Source organism: Theobroma cacao, chromosome 1 (assembly GCF_053813885.1).
Source record: "Theobroma cacao isolate CCN51 chromosome 1, ASM5381388v1, whole genome shotgun sequence".
In the NCBI taxonomy this organism is placed as follows: domain Eukaryota; kingdom Viridiplantae; phylum Streptophyta; class Magnoliopsida; order Malvales; family Malvaceae; genus Theobroma; species Theobroma cacao.
In genome coordinates this window covers 12,035,159-12,057,973 of record NC_142639.1, presented here as the reverse complement: position 1 = coordinate 12,057,973, position 22,815 = coordinate 12,035,159, and the positions used below count along the sequence as shown (strand labels likewise).

The 22,815-nt window shown below is 33.1% G+C and overlaps 2 protein-coding genes and 3 non-coding genes across 5 annotated transcripts; 3 read left to right on the top strand and 2 right to left on the bottom strand.

Moving 5' to 3' along the window:
- Positions 1-2,281: 2,281 nt before the first annotated feature.
- Positions 2,282-6,524, bottom strand: AUG2 (HAUS augmin-like complex subunit). The gene is made up of 6 exons (XM_018120849.2): positions 6,258-6,524; positions 5,356-5,481; positions 4,849-4,953; positions 4,162-4,230; positions 3,084-3,197; positions 2,282-2,963 (listed from the first exon to the last, which is right to left on the bottom strand). Exons 1-6 carry the CDS (start codon positions 6,378-6,380, stop codon positions 2,595-2,597), a joined length of 906 nt encoding a protein of 301 aa, XP_017976338.2. The 5' UTR covers positions 6,381-6,524; the 3' UTR covers positions 2,282-2,594.
- A 379-nt stretch (positions 6,525-6,903) lies between these two features.
- LOC148764539 (small nucleolar RNA U49) lies at positions 6,904-6,968 on the top strand. The gene has a single exon (XR_016024365.1). It is a non-coding gene; the product is annotated as a small nucleolar RNA U49 (small nucleolar RNA).
- A 206-nt stretch (positions 6,969-7,174) lies between these two features.
- LOC148764538 (small nucleolar RNA snoR2/U65) lies at positions 7,175-7,327 on the top strand. The gene has a single exon (XR_016024364.1). It is a non-coding gene; the product is annotated as a small nucleolar RNA snoR2/U65 (small nucleolar RNA).
- Positions 7,328-7,387: 60 nt separating this feature from the next.
- LOC148764537 (small nucleolar RNA snoR77Y) lies at positions 7,388-7,477 on the top strand. The gene has a single exon (XR_016024345.1). It is a non-coding gene; the product is annotated as a small nucleolar RNA snoR77Y (small nucleolar RNA).
- Positions 7,478-7,967: 490 nt separating this feature from the next.
- On the bottom strand, positions 7,968-15,301 carry LOC18612347 (Xanthine/uracil permease family protein). Its single transcript, XM_007049104.3, has 14 exons — positions 14,961-15,301; positions 12,879-12,976; positions 12,305-12,481; positions 11,469-11,569; positions 11,302-11,377; positions 10,503-10,562; positions 10,215-10,402; positions 10,035-10,131; positions 9,857-9,943; positions 9,357-9,415; positions 9,169-9,260; positions 8,805-8,882; positions 8,557-8,717; positions 7,968-8,458 (listed from the first exon to the last, which is right to left on the bottom strand). The coding sequence occupies exons 1-14, from the start codon at positions 15,034-15,036 to the stop codon at positions 8,246-8,248; spliced, it is 1,563 nt and encodes a 520-aa protein (XP_007049166.1). The 5' UTR covers positions 15,037-15,301; the 3' UTR covers positions 7,968-8,245.
- Between the last annotated feature and the right edge of the window lie 7,514 nt (positions 15,302-22,815).

The following is a 22,815-nucleotide window of genomic DNA, read 5'->3' as shown; positions in this document are numbered from 1 at the left end:
TACCCCAAATGAACCCTCGAACTCCAAACAATCATTTTTAGTCATTCCTAGACTATAAAATATTAAATTTCATCCTACAATTCCTATTTGAACTAGTTCGAGGTTAAATCAACTCAAGTGTACCGTTAAGTACGATATCGGGTTTTGTCTTTTCTTATGTGCTTTTCTAACATAATAACATGCTACTCAGTGCATGTATGTCATGACATGAATTTATAGGGTCGGGTTTTACATAATGGATCCAACGAGATCAGGAAAATCACGTTTAGCAATTGATTTGGCAACCCATTTTTCTATAGAAATTATCAACGTGGATTCCATACAAGACTATTAAAGTCTTAATGTTCTCACCAACTAAGTTCATCTCTATGAACAAAAAGATTTTGACTTTTATTTTTATTCTTATTTTTTTAGGCAAATTTTGTTGATTTTCTTAATGGCTAATTTATTTTGTCAAGAAATACCACATCATCTGTTGGGTATTGTTGGCTTAAATATGAAATTCACTATTAAGAAGTTCAAGGATTCTGCAATTCCTGTTGCCAAAGGAATTGAAGTCTATTTCAATTTTCTTGTAGGGTGCCTATTATTATACCTAAAAGAACAAAATTTTCAAAACCGAGTTAGCAAGAATGAGTGTAAATATTAACTTTTCAATTTTCATATAATTTATCTCAATAACCATTAATCTATTTGATTAACTATTTCAATCATAATCAATAAATATTATATATATCAAAAGAGAGTTAAGAACAAATAAATATTACATAATTATCATATCAAATAAAAAATTAAAAAATATCAAACAATAAAAAAATTTTCAAAATAAAAAATAAAACATAAAAATAATACTTAAATGTAATTTAAAATTTAAAATTTTTTAAATTTTTATTTAAAAAAAATTTCTAAAAAGTTGATTTACAAAAAAGAAGAAAAGAGAGGAAGATGCAAAAAGGAAGAGAGTCTCTTTTTCCTTTTTAAGGGTTTTGCTAGGAAATAGACCATTTATAAGATTAAATTAAAATATTAAATAATTCATCAAGTAATAGTTAATAAGTACAACTACTGTTTCAAACTTTATCGAAGGACGCAATGAGTGGGTTAAAAGATGAGAGTTAACCCAGCTATGCCGACATTAAAGAAGTAACGCATTTTTGTAGCAGTCAGCGTCAGTTCTATTGCTTCCTAAGCAATCCTTTATATTTTATATGTGATCAAAACTAACTTGTTTGTCCTCTTTCTTCTGTTACGGTGAAGATAGCAATTTCTCTCTCTTGTCATTGGGAGGTGGGAATCACACTATTCAGCAGGCGATCGGTGTTTACAGGTCACTTTCTGACATTGTTGGGTAAACAGTTTTCCTTTTCCTGAAATTGGGTCTTACGGTGGAAAGAAATTGTTGACCCTAGAAATTCACTAACTCAGAAACAAGCATAGGACGTGCGGCACAATCAAGATATCGTTTGGGCTTTGTCTCCGATTCTATCCGTCGTGCCCACCTTCTTGGGTGATTTGAAAAAGAATTTTTAGTCTTAAAAGCGTAGTTCAATGGTTTAAATATGAAACTTTACTTGACCCATTACACTTTTATTCAATATTTTCTCCTGATTTGGACTCTCTCTTTGCTGCCAAAGAAACAAAGTAATGTTTAGGGCCTACTAGATGAAGCAAAAATATATGAACTTCAAGCTTTAATAGCATATGAACCCAATTGGCCCAAAGCCCTTCAAACGAGTAAGGACGAAATTATTAAAAATAAAATACCTCTATTTTTTAAAATTAAATCAAAATTTTAAACGAATTTATTACTTTTTAAAATAAATATTTCGTTTCAAAAAAATATCTTTTGTTGGACATATAAATCCAACCGTTAATAAACTTTTAGTGTTTTTATTAGTTTGATGATGTAGTAATATTAAAATGATAATTTTATTATTTATTAATTTTAAAAAAGATTATTATATATTATTATTAATTTTTTTAAAAAATAAAAGAATACCCGTCAATGCTCTCTATTTTTTATTTTTTAAAATAAAATAATAATTTTTTAAATTAATAAAAAAACATTTTAATCTTTCCATAATCTCTAATAATGGTATTTATATTTTTAAAGTGAAATGTTTATTTCAAAAACTAATAAATCTATTTGAAATTTCAATTAAAACTTAAAAATATGATAGTATTTTACCCAATTGTTAAGGTTAGACTGACTTAATTATGAAAACATAGGTGTAGTATTTCCCGATTAAAAATGAAGAATCGAACTCCTTGACAAGTAAGGTAAAAGGCAGAAACTGTGTTGATAAAATAAGGAAATCCCTACAAACATTTTACTTTTCATACAGTATTCATTTCAAACTGCTGCAGCACCATCAGTGTATTAAACGAATACATAATATTGTAAGACCAAAAAAAAAAAAAAGAATGTATAATATGCACTGCTCACTTTCTGTATTTCCTTTTGTTTTTTGGCACATATTTTTCAAGCAAACAATACTACTATGAACTATGAAGATGCTGAAGGGTTCCAAGGCATAGAAAATATTACCACAGGAGAATACAAACTAAAGCATAGCAATACATAGCCGAAAGAATTAAAGACCGTTCTTTTTAACGGAGGGAGGCCAAGACAATCTCCTGTGGCTTGAACCATCAACCTGATGAAAGTCATCCACCTCACTGTTTCCATCCTCTACTTCTTGCTGCTCAAGCTCTTGGGTTCTAAGACTTTTGATAGCTAAGTCATCAAAACTTGATTCGTTTTTCCAAGGGGATGGAGTCATGCAGTCTGACTCTCCTAGTACTCTTTGGGAGGGATCCTTGGCTGGTGTTGTTGGCAAAGAGGAAGCAGAATGCCCCACTCTCAAATTTTGAAGTGTTGCAAATGATTCTCTCATTGCAGACATGGCCTCAAAGAATCGAGTACAAGATGCTAAAGCAACGGGAATTGGACGGAGCATCTCCTGTGTGAGGAAAAGAAAATTAAGAATGAGAGGCAAATCCAATTAGAGAGAAAGAGATGCTGGATGTCACACTCCTTGGACATAATACAAAAATATATCACAATATGGCTTTAGGCCTACCCCCCAAACTGCAGGAGACTCCTTAAAGTTCTGGCTCCACTGGAAATCAGTAACAGATGCTGTCAATGCACCATAATCACTTGCAGCCTTCATCAGTAGTTCAGAAAATTGTTTCTGCAGAAATCCAATAAAATTGTCATAAGCAATGGAGTCAAATCTTTCTGTTTTTCCCAAATGACTATGGAACTAACACAACAACCTACCCTTCAAGGTTCAAGCATAAATATTTAATTGCTTTCAGTTTAAATTTTTTTGGGGGAGAGTATTTAAGAATTAAAATTTCACATTCAAAACAATTTTGAATTTCATTCTTTAAAAAAATTGAATTTATTTATTTGATTTTTTCAATCTTCCATTTGGACTTGTTATCTTACAGCAAATTATAATACTATAAATTTTGTTATATTCCACCCTGATAATACAAGGTTCTTCTGCAGATGGACAATATCAAAATCAGCGCAGAAATCCAAAGAAGAACTGAACATTATACCAGTTAATCCACATCTCTGCTGATTTTCCATCAGAAAAGATAAAAAAATAAACATAATAGTTCATATTTATAGGACCTAACGACATGGAGCCTCATGGGCCAGATAATCATCTTTTGAATGATTATATTTGTCTGTAAAATTGCAGAAAATCTGAAAATTTGAATCCCATTTTAAATTGAATGTGGAATTCATTGGCTCACAAATTCTAGGTAGCGAAGAAGATAAATACAAATCATGCAAGAGTTTAAGGGAGAAAAAGATAAAGAGAAGGGAGAAAAAACAGAAGAGTTCCCAACATCTAATGATAATGCAACCATTTCAGGTAAATTTGTTCTATAACCTACAACAACTCTCAGTCCACATGCTTGGTAGGCCATGAAATTCAAAGTTTTTCCAGGTGATCATACTGCCATGGGTCATCACCAAACTTGCACGAGAAACATAGCAAAGTGAATTCCTAGTACCACTAAATGGTACACAAAGAAGTTCTCCGTGTAAACAATCAACCCAAGGACAAAAAGGACCAACATTACTAGGTTTTCAAATTTTACTGTTCTTACGTTAAAGCAAATCACCGAATGACAAACCTGATATTCTGCTTCCACTGGAATGCAATCTAGGGAATATGGTTGTTGTAGACGAGCTATAATACGATCCTGCCAAAATAATGAACAGAGAAAAATAGCAAGTTAAATAAATGGAGTCATTTTGGTTGTGTGATCTGAATGATAAGAATATAATGTGTTAGGACAAAGACAATAGCTTCTTGTAGTAGCCATCTTGGCTATGGAAAAATTTCTTCTTCCTAGACAAATTTCTTAGGACATAAGAAATAAGCCAATGTTGTAATCCTTAGACAGTACCAATACAAATAAGCCAATTATGGTCTCAATTCCAGACACAGTATATTAATAACAGAACCTTCCAGGATCCCCAGTAAATGACATGCTCCTAGTATTGTTCATAGCAGCATTTTGAATATGAATTTTCATGGTTAAATTTGGTTGGATCAAGGGAGATTTTTAACACCAAACCAGAATAGGAGTACAAGTAAAACCTCACCCATCTTCCGAACCCCATCAACAAAGTAAAAAGATAAACAGGAATTGTTGCAAAAGTAGTGGTGCTGAGAAATTTGCAACATGAGGTATATAATGTAAGTAACATTATTTGTGCATATGAGTGGATATATAAAAAAATCAGCAAAAATCACTATCATTTGGTATGCCCAACATTAAGAAGCTACAGTACACAATAAGGGAACCTGAAATTACCTTATTCTGGATAACATCTTTCAATATAGTAGTAATCCTTGCCAGTGTCTCACACTTCTTTTCCATTTCACTTACATGTGTCAAATGAGCAACATTTTTATCATCCTAAAAATGCCATAAAACAGGTCAGTTAAAAGAACCTAGGGTGTGCTTTGTAAGTTAACAAATAAAATTTAATGTTTTATATAAAATATTTCTGAATGTACAAACCAAAAACTGTAAATAATAAGAGTAAATAAACATATTAAGCTTCCTTGTGTGTCTATGTGTGTGTTTAATATTTTAAATGAGAAAAACTGAAACTCAACCATCCTTAATTTATTTTTCAATAACAAACTGAACCCTTTTAAAAGGTCCGAACGGGATGCAAAACATCAGTTTGGTTCAGTTTCTTAGTTTCTTCTGGTTAATTGCATACCCTTAAAACTACCCAAAGGTGCTAAATAGTAACCCTTACACGCAGTGAAAAAATGATGTGGAATTGATAATTAAGCTGGGATGCTTCACCTTTCGGCCTTGAAGTTCCACTTGCAGATCTGCTATTTTTCTCTGTACAGTGGTTAGCTCTCTCAAGACCTTTATCAAGTCATCACCCTTTTCACCAGTAGTAGATGATAAGTTTTGCAGTTCTTCCTACAGAAGAAAAACATCATTAACTCTGTCATAGTTTCAAGGCATCCTCCCATAAATTAGCTAGCTCTAATGTAACCTTGTAGATTCAACATGTGTAACTAAATCCAAATAGGCTACAGAACAGCAAGTGCATATCAAAAGATTTATAAATAAAAACAAAAGTAAATGAATGAAATCAGGCGAACTATTTAATCAAACAGAGTTTCACACTAATAATTCCACCAACGGCAATGTACAAACTATTTATTCTATACTTTTAGAAAGACAATGCTCGAGACATTACGTTATAAGGCAAGATATCTATCCTCACGCTTACCAGAATTGTATGAATAATTGATCTTTCAATTGAGTTTACTGCCTAAACCCCTACCTCTAAAATAGTTAAAAAATGAAAACCTCAGACTTCAACTAGCGTCCAGGATCCTAAATTTAAAATTTCCGCAAAGAAACTATATGCTTTTGAAGGTTAAATTCCTCTGGATTGACTATTAAAAAGGGTAAAAAAGGGCTAAATATTTTGAGTATAAGCTTCAAAAAACCAAATTCATTTCAAAAACTGCAGCTAGAAATGATATTATATCATTCAATTGCTTAGCATAGAAGACCAAAATAAAAGAACTCAATCTGCCCCAGAAAGTAGTGTAATTTGGGAGTTTCAAATTGCATAATTGGAGTGTTTGAACACAAAAATCCAATAATTAATGTGAATAAAATCTATCCAAAAGAACAAAATATGAGAAGAAAAGGAAATAGAATTGATAAAAAAAAAAAGGAACCTGAGAAGGAGGAGGGGGAACAGAGAAACCAAGATCGGCAGCAATGGAGAGTGCATCCGACATTCCTCCGATGCGCCTCAATGGCTTCTTGCCAACCCATGTCGTGTCATTTCCCATCGACATTTCACTCCAAAACACTCTTTTCTCTATTCTTCGTCGCCGCAGATTTGAAATTACATTCAAAGTTGGTGACGGGAACGGACGGTTAGTGCCAGAAGTGTCCGGCCTATGCTTGAGTATTTTTTAAACCTGCGCTTATTTGAATTTAAATTATTTACTATTTTTTTTTATATTTTGAAAGATGATTTATTCATAAAGTCCCGCACCAACCCGCCCAAACACTTTGGGCCTATTCATAACAAGCCCCCGCACCCCTTTCCGCCATTATGAGTCCAGTAAAGAAGCCCAACTGAACAAATTTAAGCCCTGAATGTCAGGGTTCCCTCTCTCAACAAAATCCGAACGAGAGATCTAGGGTTTTACTTCAGTGCTCTCTATAAATCCCCAGCTAAGTTGTTGTCTCCGTCTCAAACCTAACCTATGTGATATAACTAATGGGTTTCTGTTTTCTTTTTGGTTTTTGGAAAGTTTAGCATTTGGTTTTTGGTGTTTATTTTGAAAGGAGGAAAGAAAGTGCAGAGCGAAATCCCAATGAGGAAGAATTCCCATAGATAGGAAGTGCCGTATGACACTTTAATCAGCAGCGGCAACACGCTGAGGAAGATCCCGTCCTCCCATCCGCCAATCGCCAGCCCTCTGATTCATGTTCTTAGGTGCTTGATGATTGGCCGGGAATCCACGTTGGCCTTCCTCAAAAGCGTGTTCCGCTGTGTGTTTGATTTGAAACGGGTCTCTGAGGGTTTTGATATTTCGAAAAAAAAAAAATCTTTTTTAAAATTTTAATATTGGGAGCGTTGGGTCCGATGCCACGTCGCCGGTAGCAAATAAAAAAGAGCAGTGACCGGCGATGCTATGATTGGACCGAAAGGAATCACATGTTTCGCTTGCTGATAGGAACCTGTAGATCTAATTCCCTACGATCTACGGAGCCGTTTTCGGCGATTACATTTTTTTTTAAAGTGATTTTTATTATTTCGTTTAGGGTGTTGTTTAGGATTAATGGATTGTTGAGGCCAATGAGGATTTCTTATTTAATAGTTGGAATTACCGACTGAATTTTAATTTTTGATGTCAACTTGACTGGCTGTCTGAGGCTTCGTACAATCTGTTTGCTTCTTAACTTAAAATTCATTTGTTGAATTTTTGGCATTAGGTACAAACTGCAAATTTGCCACTTTTCTTTCGAAATTGTAACACCTTCATCTTGGCCGAACAAAAACATAGAGAAAATTCAAGGAGAACGGTTGATAAAATTGAGCAGAGATTCTTTAAAAGGGTATAAAAATATATATTTTTTAAAAATATATTAAATTAAAAATAATATTTTGAATGATAATAGTCATTAGTGAATAATTAATTTATTTAAAATTTTTTAAATAATTGAAAGACATTGTAAACCATAATGTTTTGTCAATCAAATCCCTCTTGGAATATCAATTACTGTTTAATTCCGTAGTAGAAAGTAATATAGGGAATGCCAAATAAGTAAATGGTGTTTGTGTAATTGCCTAAATCATTTAATGATCATCTCTTCCATTGCTGGAATAATGCGTGAATTCTGGAGTAGGGATTAGCAAGGACAAGGAAGAGTTGAGAAATCAAAATCAACCGATTTCCTTTCTTTCTTATTGCCATCTACAAGAAGCAGAGATAGAATGCTCTACAACCCTACCCTGGACCTCCCCCTTACAACGGGCCCACAAAAAAATTTGGAATCGTAGTGAAAACCAAAGGAAAAAGGATTACGCATCCTCCAGCAAAATGTTTCTCATACGAATATCCATCTTTCTTCGCGCATAAACATTATCTATAAAAACTGATAAAAATCCGGAAATTAGCTGGAATTTTCCCTGACGTTGAACTCTCTACTATGTTGGTGGAAAGAACCTGTTGAGATTGAATGGCAAGGTGTAGAATTCCTCATTTCTGTTGTCTCCTCTAAATGTTCTGAACTTTACCCACCATGGCATCCCTCGGTCTTTCTTCGATTTTTCCACCTCTAACGTATTGTCCAAAAACACGGCGATGATCAGGCCAACTGTTGCCGGAGATGAGAATATGGTATTCAGAAATGCATTGAACTGCAGCGAGGACTCCAATGTCAATATTATTAGGCATTTTATGATACCTTGCCTACAATTTTTAACAGGATTTTAACACGATTGGCAACATTACTTACCCATCCTGCATTAGTGTGAACAAGACCCCGGTGTGTTGGATTCCAATATTCATTAAAGAATTGTGGGATGGAAAGTCCAAGGAAGAGAGATAGCCCTGTAATAATGAGGTTTCTCATGCAGTTCATGTTTGTGAATTGAAGAAATGATAATCCAACTGAAGCTGCATAGCAAGCAAAGAAATTGTCATTAAGGATATAAACAGCACGGCAACGGCAGATAATAGAACTTTGATACAAGTGGTACATACCCACAAGGCCAAATTGAACACAATACAGTGCAGCAAATATTGGGAAGGGTATGGATGCAAACACAGCTCCAAATTTTCCTGGAAGTACCATAAAGGGGAAAGATTATGTTAAAGTATCTGTTGAAGCTGAGAAAATAGATTTCTGGTTTCCATGAGAACAAGGAGATTAAATGCAACACAGCAAAGCGGGGTTCCTGTTGAGACAATATCAATTTAATTGACTGCCAGAAATGTGTGTTAAAAAGCAGTTCTTGTTTAAGTCTAAGCCATATGCCTGGACACTGGCTGAGAGAATCATATATGCTTCTGATAGCAGGAATATCATTTTCTTTGCTCTCAGGACTCTGAAGTAAGGTGTGAATACCTAAGGTTGAGAAAAACATCATGAAGCCAGCAGATAACTGAACAACTCTGCGACTTCCAACTCGGCTTAGTCCAAGGAGTCCCACATTTTCCCTGAAACATAACCAACATCTCTTTCAAGCTCATTACATGGGGAAAAATACAACACTAGCAGCATGCAGCAATAACTGATCTAAAAGTATATCTTACACAGAAACAGTAGAACCAGTGCATGTTCCAAATAGACCATCAAGCAAGATGCCAATCCCCTGCAAAATGATTTTGAAAACCATCCAGCTTGTAAATGTACTTAAATGAAGTTCTACAAGAAAAAAAGGGTACTCAACTGAAATATCAAATTATTAAAGTTAATATAAATCACACAGAATGACAGGTGAAATTGTTAAAATTGTGTATTGTTGATATGTAGTGTACACAAGCTAGAAGGATGAAGCTCATGGCTGAGGATAACCCAGATCGTTTGTATTTTACACTGAAGCATAATTTGAAACAATCAATATAACTTTATTTTAGATTTTTTTCAATTATATGATGGTTTGTTGGCTATTTGTTAGTTAGTTTTCTTTCTAAAAGGGCTTGTTTAGTTGATCATATATGTATTGTCTACTTGTACTTGTGCGTGTACTCGTTAAAAACAGAAAAGAAAAGAAAAGGAAATAGAGAGTGATAGTAATGTCAAACCCACCCACCTGCCAGCCAATGCCACGGCTTAATACATAAGCTGGAGGTGGAGTTGCAATAGCCAATCGAGATGCTGCCTTGTATGCGCCAGTGGACTATAGAATGAAAGGTTAACATTGAGAAGAAAGTTCATGGTAGAGTTGTTAGTTTGAACTTTAAGAAGAATGTAATATTAATAAGATTTACCTCAACCATAGACACTAGAACTGCAGACATCATAGCAAAGGAATGACCAGCTGAAAATGTAGGAGGGCCCCACTGAAGAGGATATGGGAACTTGAACCTGAATCATAACACATTAATGTTAGAAGCAGTGAAAACAGAAATACATGTCAAGAGGAGCTGAAGTTGGTTGTTTTGATATACCATGGAGCAGAAGATATGAGATTTGCTCTGTCAGTACGGCAATTATTTTGAGTATCATTTGGCTTGTCACGGTAAGCCCCACTGGCAGTCAGAATAAGGGAATAGATCCATATGATTGCAACACAGATCAACACAGGAAACCTTTCGAAAATAGGGACATCTCTTATTGGCCTCACATGCTTTAGATACTGCAATTGCCAAAAGCCAAGCAAAATAAGTAAGTAAATGAATAAATAAAAGGAGAAAACAAAAATAACTGATATGGTAATAATTATACTAAACACTTACTTGTGACACCCCAATCACCAATAACAGCATTGGCAACCCGATTTCCACACAATTTCCCAACTGAAACAAATATGGCAAACAAGGAATTAGAGGTGTGTGATACTCACATAGAAACAGGGAATACACAGTTCAGCTTATCTCAGTAAGTTTTGGTATATTGCAACCATAAGTAATCAGTTAAACTAAAATATTGCAGTGGAAATGAAGTTTGAATGGTAGATACTTCAAGTCAATAATGGAATGTAAGAATCTCATTCCTTGTAGAGCTAAATAAACAATCCTCGTGTTGACATCAGAAAATCCACTTAACTGAGAAAAATTACATAAAATATGTTTGGAACCATAATACGATAACTTAATGTTGTTAACTAGTCTTACACATCCATGACTTATAATTTTCCTAATAGAATCTAATTTTTATTACTTTAAGTAATGGTTGGTTATCTTTTCCAAAAAGTGGGTAGCTAATATGAACTAAAGATTAGGAAAAGCAACAAGTGGGAATGAAGACTTGGTACCTTTTAAGCAACTACGTTTATGTGTAACCTTTAAACAATTTTAATCATCCGTGGACAAAAAGAATAGGTTAGTAACTTTCCATGACACAGAATTTGGATTGCACATAAAAATAGCAATCATATTCAATGAGCTAGAACTAAAAAGTTAAAATTCAGATGTTAGCATTCCTGATTATGTGGCTGTAAGAGGTGCTAAACATATTAAATTGAAGTTCCATACTCAGAATCAATCAATGGATGCTCAATGTCAAAAACAAATTCCCTTATACAGCAACACCTACCAAAGGAAATCCTCTCTGAAACAATCCCAAGCCTACCAATGCAACCACTGGTGCCATACCAAGAGGACTGAAAAACCTGCATAGAAAACCAAAACAACAGTGAAGAACAATATAATACAACCCTGGTGGGTTTAACAATTTCGCATTTTCATACGCAATCAATGTACCGTGAAAAGAGACCCCAAACTTGGCTGTATCCCAGGATGATTTGTATGCTTGAGGCTACAATAAGAGCTCCTTGGATAGCTCGCATCGTTTGTATAAATCTCTGCAAACCAATCACATTGGAAGATCTCTTTCAATTACCCCTAGCAAATGAGAAAGTTCAATTTTTGAGAAGGGAATCAAATTGAAGAAACAACTCGAGTGGGATGTAAGCTGGCACTGATTGAGCACTGCACTCACGGTAGCACAGCTTTTGATACCGGGAGTTTAAAAACATCGGATTTGTAATAAGCATCTGTAGAGTTTAAAACACTCTGTTTGTAATAAGCATCTTATACTTAAGAGAAAGAAACACATTTAAGTGACGTTTCTGTGACCCATTTTATTTGAACGAATGTTGGTAGCTGAATGTCACAAACAACTAAAACTTATGCACTTTCATATGACTACATTGACCTCCATGATGAATCAATTTTATAAGGTAAGCATGTTAGGACATTGACACCTGCTACTCTGATGTTACTCTGAAAGGTTAAATTAAGATATCTGTCTCAACAATAACTGCTGGCAATCTCAGAGTTCTTTGTCTTCTCCAACAAATATGGGGAAAAAGAAGAGTTGTTACGTTCTCTGAGCAATGCCTCACTGATGACTCCAGCAGCCAGGTTAGAAGGCAGAATTCTCACTACTACCTTTGCTGGCATACATATGTTCACACATTTCTGGTGTGCAAACACTATGCAGTTAAAGTTTTTGTCATACTTGTCAGCTATATTTATATGGTTTGTAAGTGCTCAACAATAAAGAAACGGATGGTGGTTGTCAACAAGCAACTTACTTCATGTCGATCACTAATCCGTTGCAATGACGAGTCATTTATTATATAGGCTATTGGGATGACATAAGCATAAGAGCCTCCAAGAATTGCTGGCAACCTTGTTCCAAAAAGTGCTTGGAGAAGTGTGTTAATGCCAGCTACAAAGAGCAAAGTCTGTATTACCCGTGCTTTGTCTCCCTGGTTATGAGCCAAAACATGGATATAGAAAAAGAAAAGGTGTTAAAGAAATGAAGAAAATTTTGGCAGAAGGATAAATGTCATGGTAAGTAGTCCCCACAAGTTCCTCTAGACAAAAATTCAACCAAATACCATTACCTGTTTTCAATCTATTGTGAAATTGAGAAGAAGAAAAATAAAGAAGCAAAAGACAAGGTCTAATTTCAACTCCTCAATTGATGGCCTATTAACCTCAAAAATAATAGTAGCTGGGAATTAATAACAACTTGGTTCAAAGTTACCAGCATAGTTCCTCTGGCCTGGCAGCAACTTATGATATAAGCCAAGCATAAATTAAGATGATAAATGGCTAAAAAATATTTAAGATAATGTACAAAGTTGAGTACAACCAGCTTACATCGCTTCCACCCATCGCTGGGACGAGCAATGAAGGGATCATTACACTTGTACCCAACAGCTGGATGTAGTTCTGAAATGCTAATAGGATGGTTTCAGCTGCAAGAAAAAGCTTTGTTTATAAGCACGGGCAAGATATTTAGCAATAAACTTGACACCGATACATCTGATCTTGACAATGTCAAAACGAAGACTTGTTTCTAATTTACATTAGTATTGACTTAATTTGAACTGAATACCTAAGAAATTGTTGAATTATTAGCATTAACAATGTACAGAGTGACAAAGCTGTATTTGTACAAACAAACAAATAAAGTGCATCTATACAGTGACAAAAAAGTGATCACAGTGCAGCTACAGGTGTGAAAAAATAACTAGAATCCCTTATCTCGTAAATTTTACTCAGCATGCAGCTTCAGGTGTGAACAAAAAACTAGGATCCCTTAATTCTTGGGGTTGATCCACAAAATATGTACTACACCTTTATGGTGGTGCAGAGATGAGATCTACATCAATAAAACTGTTTATAAGACATTCTGTGTACAGCAAGAGCATAGTATTTCCTTGATGGGCTCGTGATGGGAAAATTCACCTGATTTTGACAATTGATTGACTGCCCTAAATCATAACTGTGGTCATAAAAACATCCATCAAAAGCATCTTATGTTAGTTGCATCTACCATGGAATGCACTCCTTAAGCATAACTTGATCCTATAAGGACCACAAATGTTTTTTTGTTTTTGTCAATATTGAATTTCAACCATCATTTTTTAAATGCGCTGTAACTTATCCAACTCTCACCGTTTCTTTACCTTATTTTGTCTCTATGTGGCCCAATGTTAAGCTTATAGGTAGTTTGAAAGTCAAAGCTCCAGACACAGGGCAAGGATAGGGGGAGGTGAGGGTTGTTTGTTTCGAAGAGTACCCAAGTAATGAAATTGGAAATAGAAAATTAGCAAGCAGCCCAGTCAACAGCGTGGCTAATCTTAAAACCAAGGACTACTAGAAACGTCCTTAAGAAACTTGAATTGATTACTAAAAGCAAATGCATAATGTGTATGTTCTCTTCCAACTTGATATCAGTCATCTGAGTGAATCTATACCAAGAGAAGGTAATTATAAATGTAAGTATGACATTGCTATATGATATCTTGTCACAGGAAAAAAAAAAAAAATCCTCTCCCAGGCTGTGGTCATTGCAGTCATACTGAAGGCATGCTCCCTACAACTTGCATGAGTATACTGCATTTCCAAGTTGACGACTGTTATCATACAAAGTGAATGGTTACCCACTATTTGCATTCATCAAGCACGACCACTTTTGTAGGCAACCAAAGAGGATTGTTCTGTTGAGTAAAAGAGATATTACAGAAATGCCATTCCCATTCAGTTAAGTCCCGAACACCATATATGTCAACGAATTCTCTGTTTGGTACCCGAGAAAATACAGGAAAAGGAACCCGATATACACATTACAAAAAACTCATTGCTTTCAAGATAATTTCTAACCATTCAAAATAATCAGGAAATGGGAAAACTCACTTGACCTCAAAATCATTAAAAAACTAAACGAAAAATCAGCATCTTATCGGGAAACTAAGGAACAAATGTTTGCAGCAAACTGTTACACTTATTAAATACTATGAACAATCATACTATCAACAAAACTAAACAGACACGGTTAAAAAATGAAAAAAAAAAGTAATCTTTCTTTTTTAAAAAATAATTTATTTTCCTTCTACTGGGGTCAAGTTCATAATAACTAGACCACAATGTCTCCTATTGCATTCACAGAAATGCAAATTTACAGACTTTACTGACTATAAAACAAGCCTTTAATTTTTAATCAAAACTATGACCCACAACTTCATCTGTCTTTCTTTTTTACTGCACCATTCCAGTGTCATAAAGCTTAAAGCCATTACCCCAATGAGAACACCAATGAGAAAAATGGGAGAGGACCAGAAAACATAAAAGAAACTAAGTTCAAGAGTCAAGACCCACCACCCCATTTCTGTTATTTACTTTATTTATAAAATAATCAAAACAACACTAGACAAAAGAGGAGAGAAGTGCACGTACCCCAAGGAGGGTTAGAGTCTATGCAGTATTCAAGGTCTTGAAGCTGGTCCATGGGAGGATGGATCATTTCTGCCATTGTTCTTAAGCGTTGGGAAAGAGAGAAAATAGTTAAGAAAGAAGTTAAACAAAGAATAAGTTGAAGTAGGAAGAAATAGTAGTGGTAGTAGTAGGAAACGAAGGAGAAGAAGGAGAAGAAGGAGAAGAAGCAGAAGGGAAACTGGGAGCAAAGTAAAGTACAGATATAAAGTGAAGAAAAGTAGCTTCCAAGGAAATAAAAATAATAAAGAGAGAATAATATGCCAATGAGCAAAAGCAAAGCGGCAATAGCCTCTCAGTGAAGCCCCTGCCCTTTCCTCACTCTCTGTTTCTTTTTCTCTCTCTCTTTTCCTTCCGTTCCCTTTCCCCTCTGGCTCCATAAGCTTCCTGTTTTGAATCAGTTTATTTTTTAGTAAGAGTTTACCCTTGGTTTCTTAATTTATTTACCAAATAGCCATCTGGCCCCCACATTTTTCCCGGCAGCAGCAATTACAACTGTGTACCATCTGAAAGCCATAAAACCAACAACATGAAGCACCTCAGGCTAGGCTAGGTGTAGGGGACCCCACCATGAAATCCTTGACGGTGTCGTTTTGCCTGCCATCTATGTTCTTCCATATTGTTATCTTATAATTCCTTTAACAAGCAAATCTTGACATTATTCCTACTGTTCCAATAGTACTAATTAAAGGCCGCCAATAGAACCGTCACACTATCCTATAGAATAAGAAGGAAGAGAAAGTGGATCTTACAAGAATGCAAGCAATAGAATAAGAGGGAAGGGAAAGTGGATCTTACAAGAATGAAAGGTAAATACTAGTAATAATATTCTTACATTAATTACTCTTGACTTCATACCACTACATTAGGACATTTTTAGCTTACATTCTTCCATCACTTTACTCAATATTTATTTTTGAATTCTTATAGAATCATGCCATCTTCTTTAACACATCTTGTTTACTAAACTATTGGTAAAATTTATATTAATACTATGTGTTAAATAATTTAGCAACTAAATACAATAAGAAAGATGTAGCTAATAATAAAACTAATAGAACTTGATAAATAGAGGAAGCTTGATTACTGGCACAATGGTGCAGTACACCTGGAAGGGTGTGGTCCACCAATTGCATGGGAGAATCAAGGTTGGGGCCATGGGCCTCACATTATCCTTTTTGGTAGTATGGTCCCACCCAAAAAATTGTGTCAAAAGGGGTGGGGGGGGGGGGGGGGGGGCGCTAGGTATGCAAAAATGAAAGATAGAACTAAATGGGGTGATGGTGTTGAGTAAAGAAGTAAATAAGCATTAAATGATGAATGAAGGGCTAAAACAGAGTTTGTACTGGCCCCGTTGTTTGTTTCTTTATGGGTGGAAAAAGGAAAAGGGAAAACACAAAAGAGAAAAAGGAATATGTGCTTGGGCTGAGCAGGAACAGATTGGGAGAGGTCAGCTTTGGACTTTAAGATGTAAAAAAGGGAGAGCAGAATGGTAAATACGAGGGAAAAGGGAGGGAGAAAGACGGCAGAGGCCAAAGAAGGGAGTAGGGGGATGTAGCTTTCGGTTATCGTAAGGGGGATGGTGACTTCCCGCCTCAAACTCCGATTCCCTTCGATATTATGAAACCAAACAAAACAAAACAGAGCCCCATACGCATAGGCTGCTGTAATACCCCTATTATAACGTAACCATTTGCATGCGTCCTCTCCCTCTCAAGATAAGAATCTTACTGCTTCCACCCTCTTTTTCAATTTACTTTATATCATATTTAAAATTTAAATTTACTTTTTGATAATGCAAATTTTAAAATTTAACTAAAAGGCTTCTTATCCTTAATTTGCTCTAAGGACACACGTTTAAGGTAAAAAACAAAAAAAAAGTCCTTCAAAATAATAAAATTAAAATTTTAATTATTTATTTATTTTACTAAATGACTTTAGAATTTGCAAGTAATCTATCTTCAAACCAAATTCAACTCTTGTTGTGATTTTAATATTTGAAATTGAAAAAGAAGATAGTCATGGAAATTGAAGGTGGTCCATCAAATGTGAAGCTTAAGTAGTCAAAAGCCTATAATGAAAAGCCTAATCAGCTAAATTTTTACCTTGTAATGCCACATTTGATGTGATGTTTTTAATTGAAACTCTCCATAAAAAAAATGTACAATTTATGAGATAAAAAAATTATTCATTATTTTATAAATTACGATTCAATGACTATAGAACTCTTATCAATAAATAAAGAATCTCCGACAAAAATAAATAAAGAAACTATTGGTTAAAGAGTAGTAGATATGATAAAACTGTTACTGCACCTTTGGTACGGGGAATAGCTATGCTATTCCCCTCTATTCCCAACCATAGTTTGTAACCTTATTTGGTGCTTGTTTGGCCTGACTTTTTTTCAACTATCTACCTCTTAAAAGTAAAAGTCAAGCCAAACATAAATTTTGAAAAACTCTTTAAAAAAAGTAGTTTTTTTTAAAGAATAAAATTAAAAAAAAAAGAGTTTTTGGAAAAGTTCTTATGAGGAGCTTTTTCTTCTCTTCTTTTAAAAATGTAGAAAAAATTTTATTTTTTTTTCAAAAATATTCTCATTTGTTAAATAGAATTACAATATTACCCTATCAAAAAAAGAAATACCCTTTATGATAATTTTATCCAAAATTATAACTTATAAAAAAAACCTATAAAAAGAAATTTACCAAACAACTTTAACTTAATTTTAAAAGCTATTATTTTTCATAAAAGCTTCATAATAGCTTTTAAGTTAGAAAAAATCAGGTCAAATAGGCTCTTGGTTTAAAAGTGGAATGAGGAATAGGAATTCCTCAATAATCTGTATTCCTTAAAATGGGTTAAAAGTCTTGCTTTAAATATTCCCGATTCTCCCTCTGGTTTTATCTATTCCATGAATCATGGAATAGCTTTGAAATATTTAATGACTAAAATACCCTTATTAGATTTACAAAATTACAACTTAATCTATATAAAATAATTTTGTCTCTCTCTTCCTCTTTTCCCTTTTTCTCTAAGCCGTTTTTCCCCTCTTTCTTTTGGCCATCTTCCTCTCTTTCTCTTAGCTGCTCTTCCACGGTTTAGGGTTTTGCTAGTAGCACCGCCTCTCTCATCTAACTTTTCAGCTACGTTACTCTCTTTCATAGTCCAGGCACTTGCTTATTGTGCTATTGTTTTCTATTAAAGGTGCTCTTATTATGCTGGCTGTGATTTGGGTTTGCTGTGAAAATATTTTGGGTTTGCTGTGATCTGGGTGTACTGTGATATGCTTTGTTTGTTACATTGGTTTTCAAATTTAGGGTTTGCTGTGAAAATATTTTGGGTTTGCTGTGATTTACGCTTGAGGTGTTCATTCCCTTATAATCAAACCCATCCCTTCCATCTGTTCTTCAAATCCTTTTGGCAACCACTCCTCTTTGCCTTTGTTATTCACCTTCCTTACAATCCAAATGAAATCCTGTCCAAAAGCTTCAAGTCCCTTAGCAATCTCATAAAGCTGAGCAGCTAAAAACTAGGACATGCTTCCAAAACCTATATAAAGAACTGACTTGTGTTTCTTTGAGTCTAGCCATCTTAAGCATTCAACTGTGTCCTTAGATGCTGCATTTTCTCGTTGTGCTTTAAGAATATGTGTTCTGAGAATTAATCTAACCAATGGAAGATAAAATTGTAGTCAATTAATCGAATTTGATCAATTAATTCAATTATAACAATTAACCGATGGAAGAAACATTTTAGGATATTAATATATAAATATATATTATAACAATATAATATGTTTATATTATTATGTATGTTATAACTTGTAAATGGTTTAAATAAAAATTAATTAATTCAGTTAATTGAACAAAATTTATAATTAAAAACAACCGAATTGATTGATTTAATCATATTTATTTTTGAATTAATCATACTGTTTTAATTGAAAGTTACTCATTGCTCCTTTGTATTAGTATGCATTACTTCAATTTCAGTTTAAAATTTATTTTGTCGATTTTATTTTTTTTAATCACATTATTAGTTTAATCTTTTAGGACATTCAATATTGTTGGTGGTTGATTTCTCATACTTTATGATACTATATAGCATTACTACATACTAATACTTATTATGTTAGTGTCAGTTGTTCAATTTTTAATATATCTTGGAATGAAAAACATTTTTCTAATTTAACAAAAAAGGAGAAAAGAAGCTTTTTTACATTAAATTTAAAGTAGATTCACTTAAAAAGTCTCTAAACTTCATATATTTTACTTAAAACATTTTGGCATTTCAATTTGAAGGAAAGATAATTTTTCAAATTTCAATTATGAATAGTGAAATTCTTCCATTAATAGATTATTAGAATATTAAGCTAGCTACCATGCCAAAACTATGTTTTGGACATTCTGTTCATGTTAACTAATCAATCTTTTAGTGACATTAATAGAAGTATATAATTTCGTGTGTGTTTCGGTTGCAGAGAGAAAGCGGGCTTATGTGCCATGTCTTCCCTCTCATAACCTTCCTGTACTGTTTGACATAACCTGGTTTCAGCTCTTAGAAACTGTTCATGATAACTCCATAGCTTGTAATCTCAGACTTTGCAATTAAAAAAGTGAAACTATTAAATCTATTTCCCTATTACCATTCAATGTAAATGACTTTTTAGCTATCATGTGAGTTTTATAAAAACGAGTTAACTAATTAAAATTTCATGATAAATCTAATGTTTTATTTTAATACACGGTATAATAAATTACATTACTTTTATTGTGAAATAAAAGCATAAAGTTCTTCAAGCATCCATCGAAAAAAGAACAGTAGTATAAAAAATTATAATTTGATTCTTTTGTTTATCATCATGTTTTTGTTCCCAATTGTAGAGCTCCATTCATAAGGATAAATTATTGCTGTGGGTTTGGTACAACTAATTCTTTTATGCTTGGTGATCGTTAATCACATTAAAAAATTTCCACATACACCCCCTACCCCTCTTTTTCCTTGCAATTTACTAAAAATAGAACATTATACACTAAACTACCAAAACCAACCACTCCTCTTTTTCCCTGTTTATCTCTCTAACCCAGTCGCACCACCTTTCACAATTTTATCATATGGCTTACTTATGGGGCTGAAATGTGCTCTTGATGTCACTTACTTTTTTTGTTACCATATGGCTTTAATATTTTTTGTACATAATAAAATATATTATAATATTTATTTTTTGCAGTCGTGGTTCGTTTGTATTTGAGAAGAGATGCTAAACGACGAAAAAGGCTACTAGCTATGTTTAAATTTTATATGGAGATTTGTCGTGCTGTTAGTTCATTCTTAACTATATTGTCTGCATCGTCAACTTTATGTACTTATAGGTCAAAAGTAAGATCTTATGTATTAGATTTTGTTGCAAATTGAGAGTATGTGAGGCGACTTGTGTATGATAATGATATTTCATGTATTTCACAAATTAGGATGAATAAAGAAGCCTTTTCTAAATTATGTGAAATGTTAGAAAGTATTGGAGGGTTGAAGTCAACAAAGAACATGCTTGTAGATGAGTACGTAGCAATATTCTTACATATTATTGCTCATCATGTTAAGAATCGAGTAATTAATTTAAATTTTAAAAGGTCAGGTGAGACAATTAGTCGACACTTTCATAATGTTTTAAATGCAGTGCTAAAATTCCAAAAACATTTATTTAAAAAACTTGAGCCCATTCCAACAAACTCAACAGACAATCGGTGGAAGTGGTTTAAGGTAGATTATTGATCTTATTACTTTTTGTAACTATATATATATACAAGACATTAATAGGTTTACTTATAAGTAATTCATTACATTGGATTTGTAGAATTGTTTAGGTGTTTTAGATGGGACATACATCAAGGTTAAGCAGATAAACCTGGATATCACACTTGTAAAGGGGATATTGCAACAAATATGTTAGGTGTATGTACACCTGACATGCAATTTATCCTTGTTCTTCTTGGTTGGGAAGGGTCTGCAGCTGATGGTAGAGTTCTTCGAGATGCACAAAAGAGAAGAAATGGACTTAAAGTGCCTCATAGTAAGCTTTCTTATGATAATGGGAAGGTATAATAAATTATGTACTATATGATTATTCTAGTTAAATAAATAAATAATTTATTTAGTTTGTTTTATATAGGTTGTTACTATCTAGTTGATGCGGGCTATACAAATTGTGAGGGCTTTCTTACACCTTTTAAGGGTCAACGATATCATTTGAATGAATGGCGTCAAGGCCATGAACCAAGCAGTCTTGAAGAATTTTCTAATATGAAACATGTTGCTGCTCACAATGTTATAGAGAGGTGTTTTAGGTTGTTGAAAATGAGGTGGGGTATCCTTAGAAGTCCATAATTTTATCCGATTAAGATATATAATCAGATTATTGTAGCTTGTTGTTTGCTTCATAATTTTATTAAGAGAGAGATTAGTTTTGATCCTATTGAAGTGGATTTAGGGAAATATATTGAAACCAACACAGTAGTTGATAAGGATTTTATAAGTACTATTGATCCTACTGATGTTTGGGGTAATTTGAGAATAGAATTAGCAAATTAGATGTTCAATGAATGGCAAACATCTAGGTAAAATGATGATTGACATTTGTTAGGCATATTGTTATTGAAGGACTGTTTTACTGTTTTTTTCCTTTGTCAGTATAAGTTGTGTTTTTTTCTAATTTGTTCTTAGTGTCTTAATGTTTTGTCAATTGTTGTTGTTAATTGTTGTTTATATTGTACTTGTTATCATGTGAATAAAGTTTGACAAGTTTTAATATATTATTGGATATATCTCTTGATCTTTTATTTTTTTAGCATTATAATTAATTTTTTATAATTAAATGTTTGGTGTATGGTAGAAAACAATATCCACATCTTCAGCCCTAGCTACTTTAATGGTTTTATGCATGTTGTAAGTTAGTGTAATAGGATGAATATTCATCCATTACTTTCAAGGTTAGTGTATTTTTGTAAACTAGACCTTGGCTTTTGATTATATGTAATAATATTTTCATGTAAAGGGCATTTATAGTATGACAAGGCTATTTTATTATTTATTGTTTTCCATGCTAATATGCACTAATTATGCTTGTAAATTATCATTTTCTTCTCAAAGATGGAATGCTTATCTAAATTGAAAGACACGTTATTTTTCTATTTCGCATTTATGTTTCCTCAGCACCATATGCTTGGTTTAAAGAAATGATATTTTTTTAAGGTAATATGAATTTTTATTTAATATATCAAAGGACATAATTTACATTTTTTGTTAGGAAGAAATTTAAGACCATCTTTCTAATTTCAAAGATATGATTTTCTATTTAATATATAAAAAACATGATTTTCTACTTCTATTTGTTTTTTCATTTTTTTTTTGCAAATATTTACTCTCCAATATTTTGTCTATGGAATATTTTAAAAATGATTCATAACATGTGAAGAATTTACTAAAAATAAACATTTATACACAAAATTTATTTGAGTATGATGGAAAAAATATAATATAATTAAATTATATTTTAGAATAATTATCCATTTATAAAAATATGTGTGTAAATTATAATTATTTTTAGCAATTGAGGTAAAATATAATTATGATGGATAATTGTCTTTTGGCATAAATATGTATTTAAATTATAAGAAGGATAATTTTATTTTTTTATGAAAATAAATGTTAATATGATCAAGGTTATTTTTATCTTTTTATCACCTATTCTTTTCTTATTCTAATTTTATTTCTACCAACCAAACACTGCAATAACTCATAATAGCAATTTCTGCTCTATTCC

Bases quoted from the DNA above. Each gene is read 5' to 3' on its own strand.
- AUG2 (XM_018120849.2), bottom strand. From the start codon at position 6,380: ATGTCGATGGGAAATGACACGACATGGGTTGGCAAGAAGCCATTGAGG. The intron at 5,482-6,257 runs GTTCCTTTTTTT...TTTCTTCTGTAG, and splicing joins TTCCCCCTCCTCCTTCTCAG to GAAGAACTGCAAAACTTATC. The intron at 2,964-3,083 runs GTAGGCCTAAAG...TTCCTCACACAG, and splicing joins AGTCTCCTGCAGTTTGGGGG to GAGATGCTCCGTCCAATTCC.
- LOC18612347 (XM_007049104.3), bottom strand. From the start codon at position 15,036: ATGGCAGAAATGATCCATCCTCCCATGGACCAGCTTCAAGACCTTGAA. The intron at 9,416-9,856 runs GTGGGTGGGTTT...ATCATTTTGCAG, and splicing joins GCCGTGGCATTGGCTGGCAG to GGGATTGGCATCTTGCTTGA. The intron at 8,459-8,556 runs GTAAGTAATGTT...TCCTCGCTGCAG, and splicing joins TTCACACTAATGCAGGATGG to TTCAATGCATTTCTGAATAC.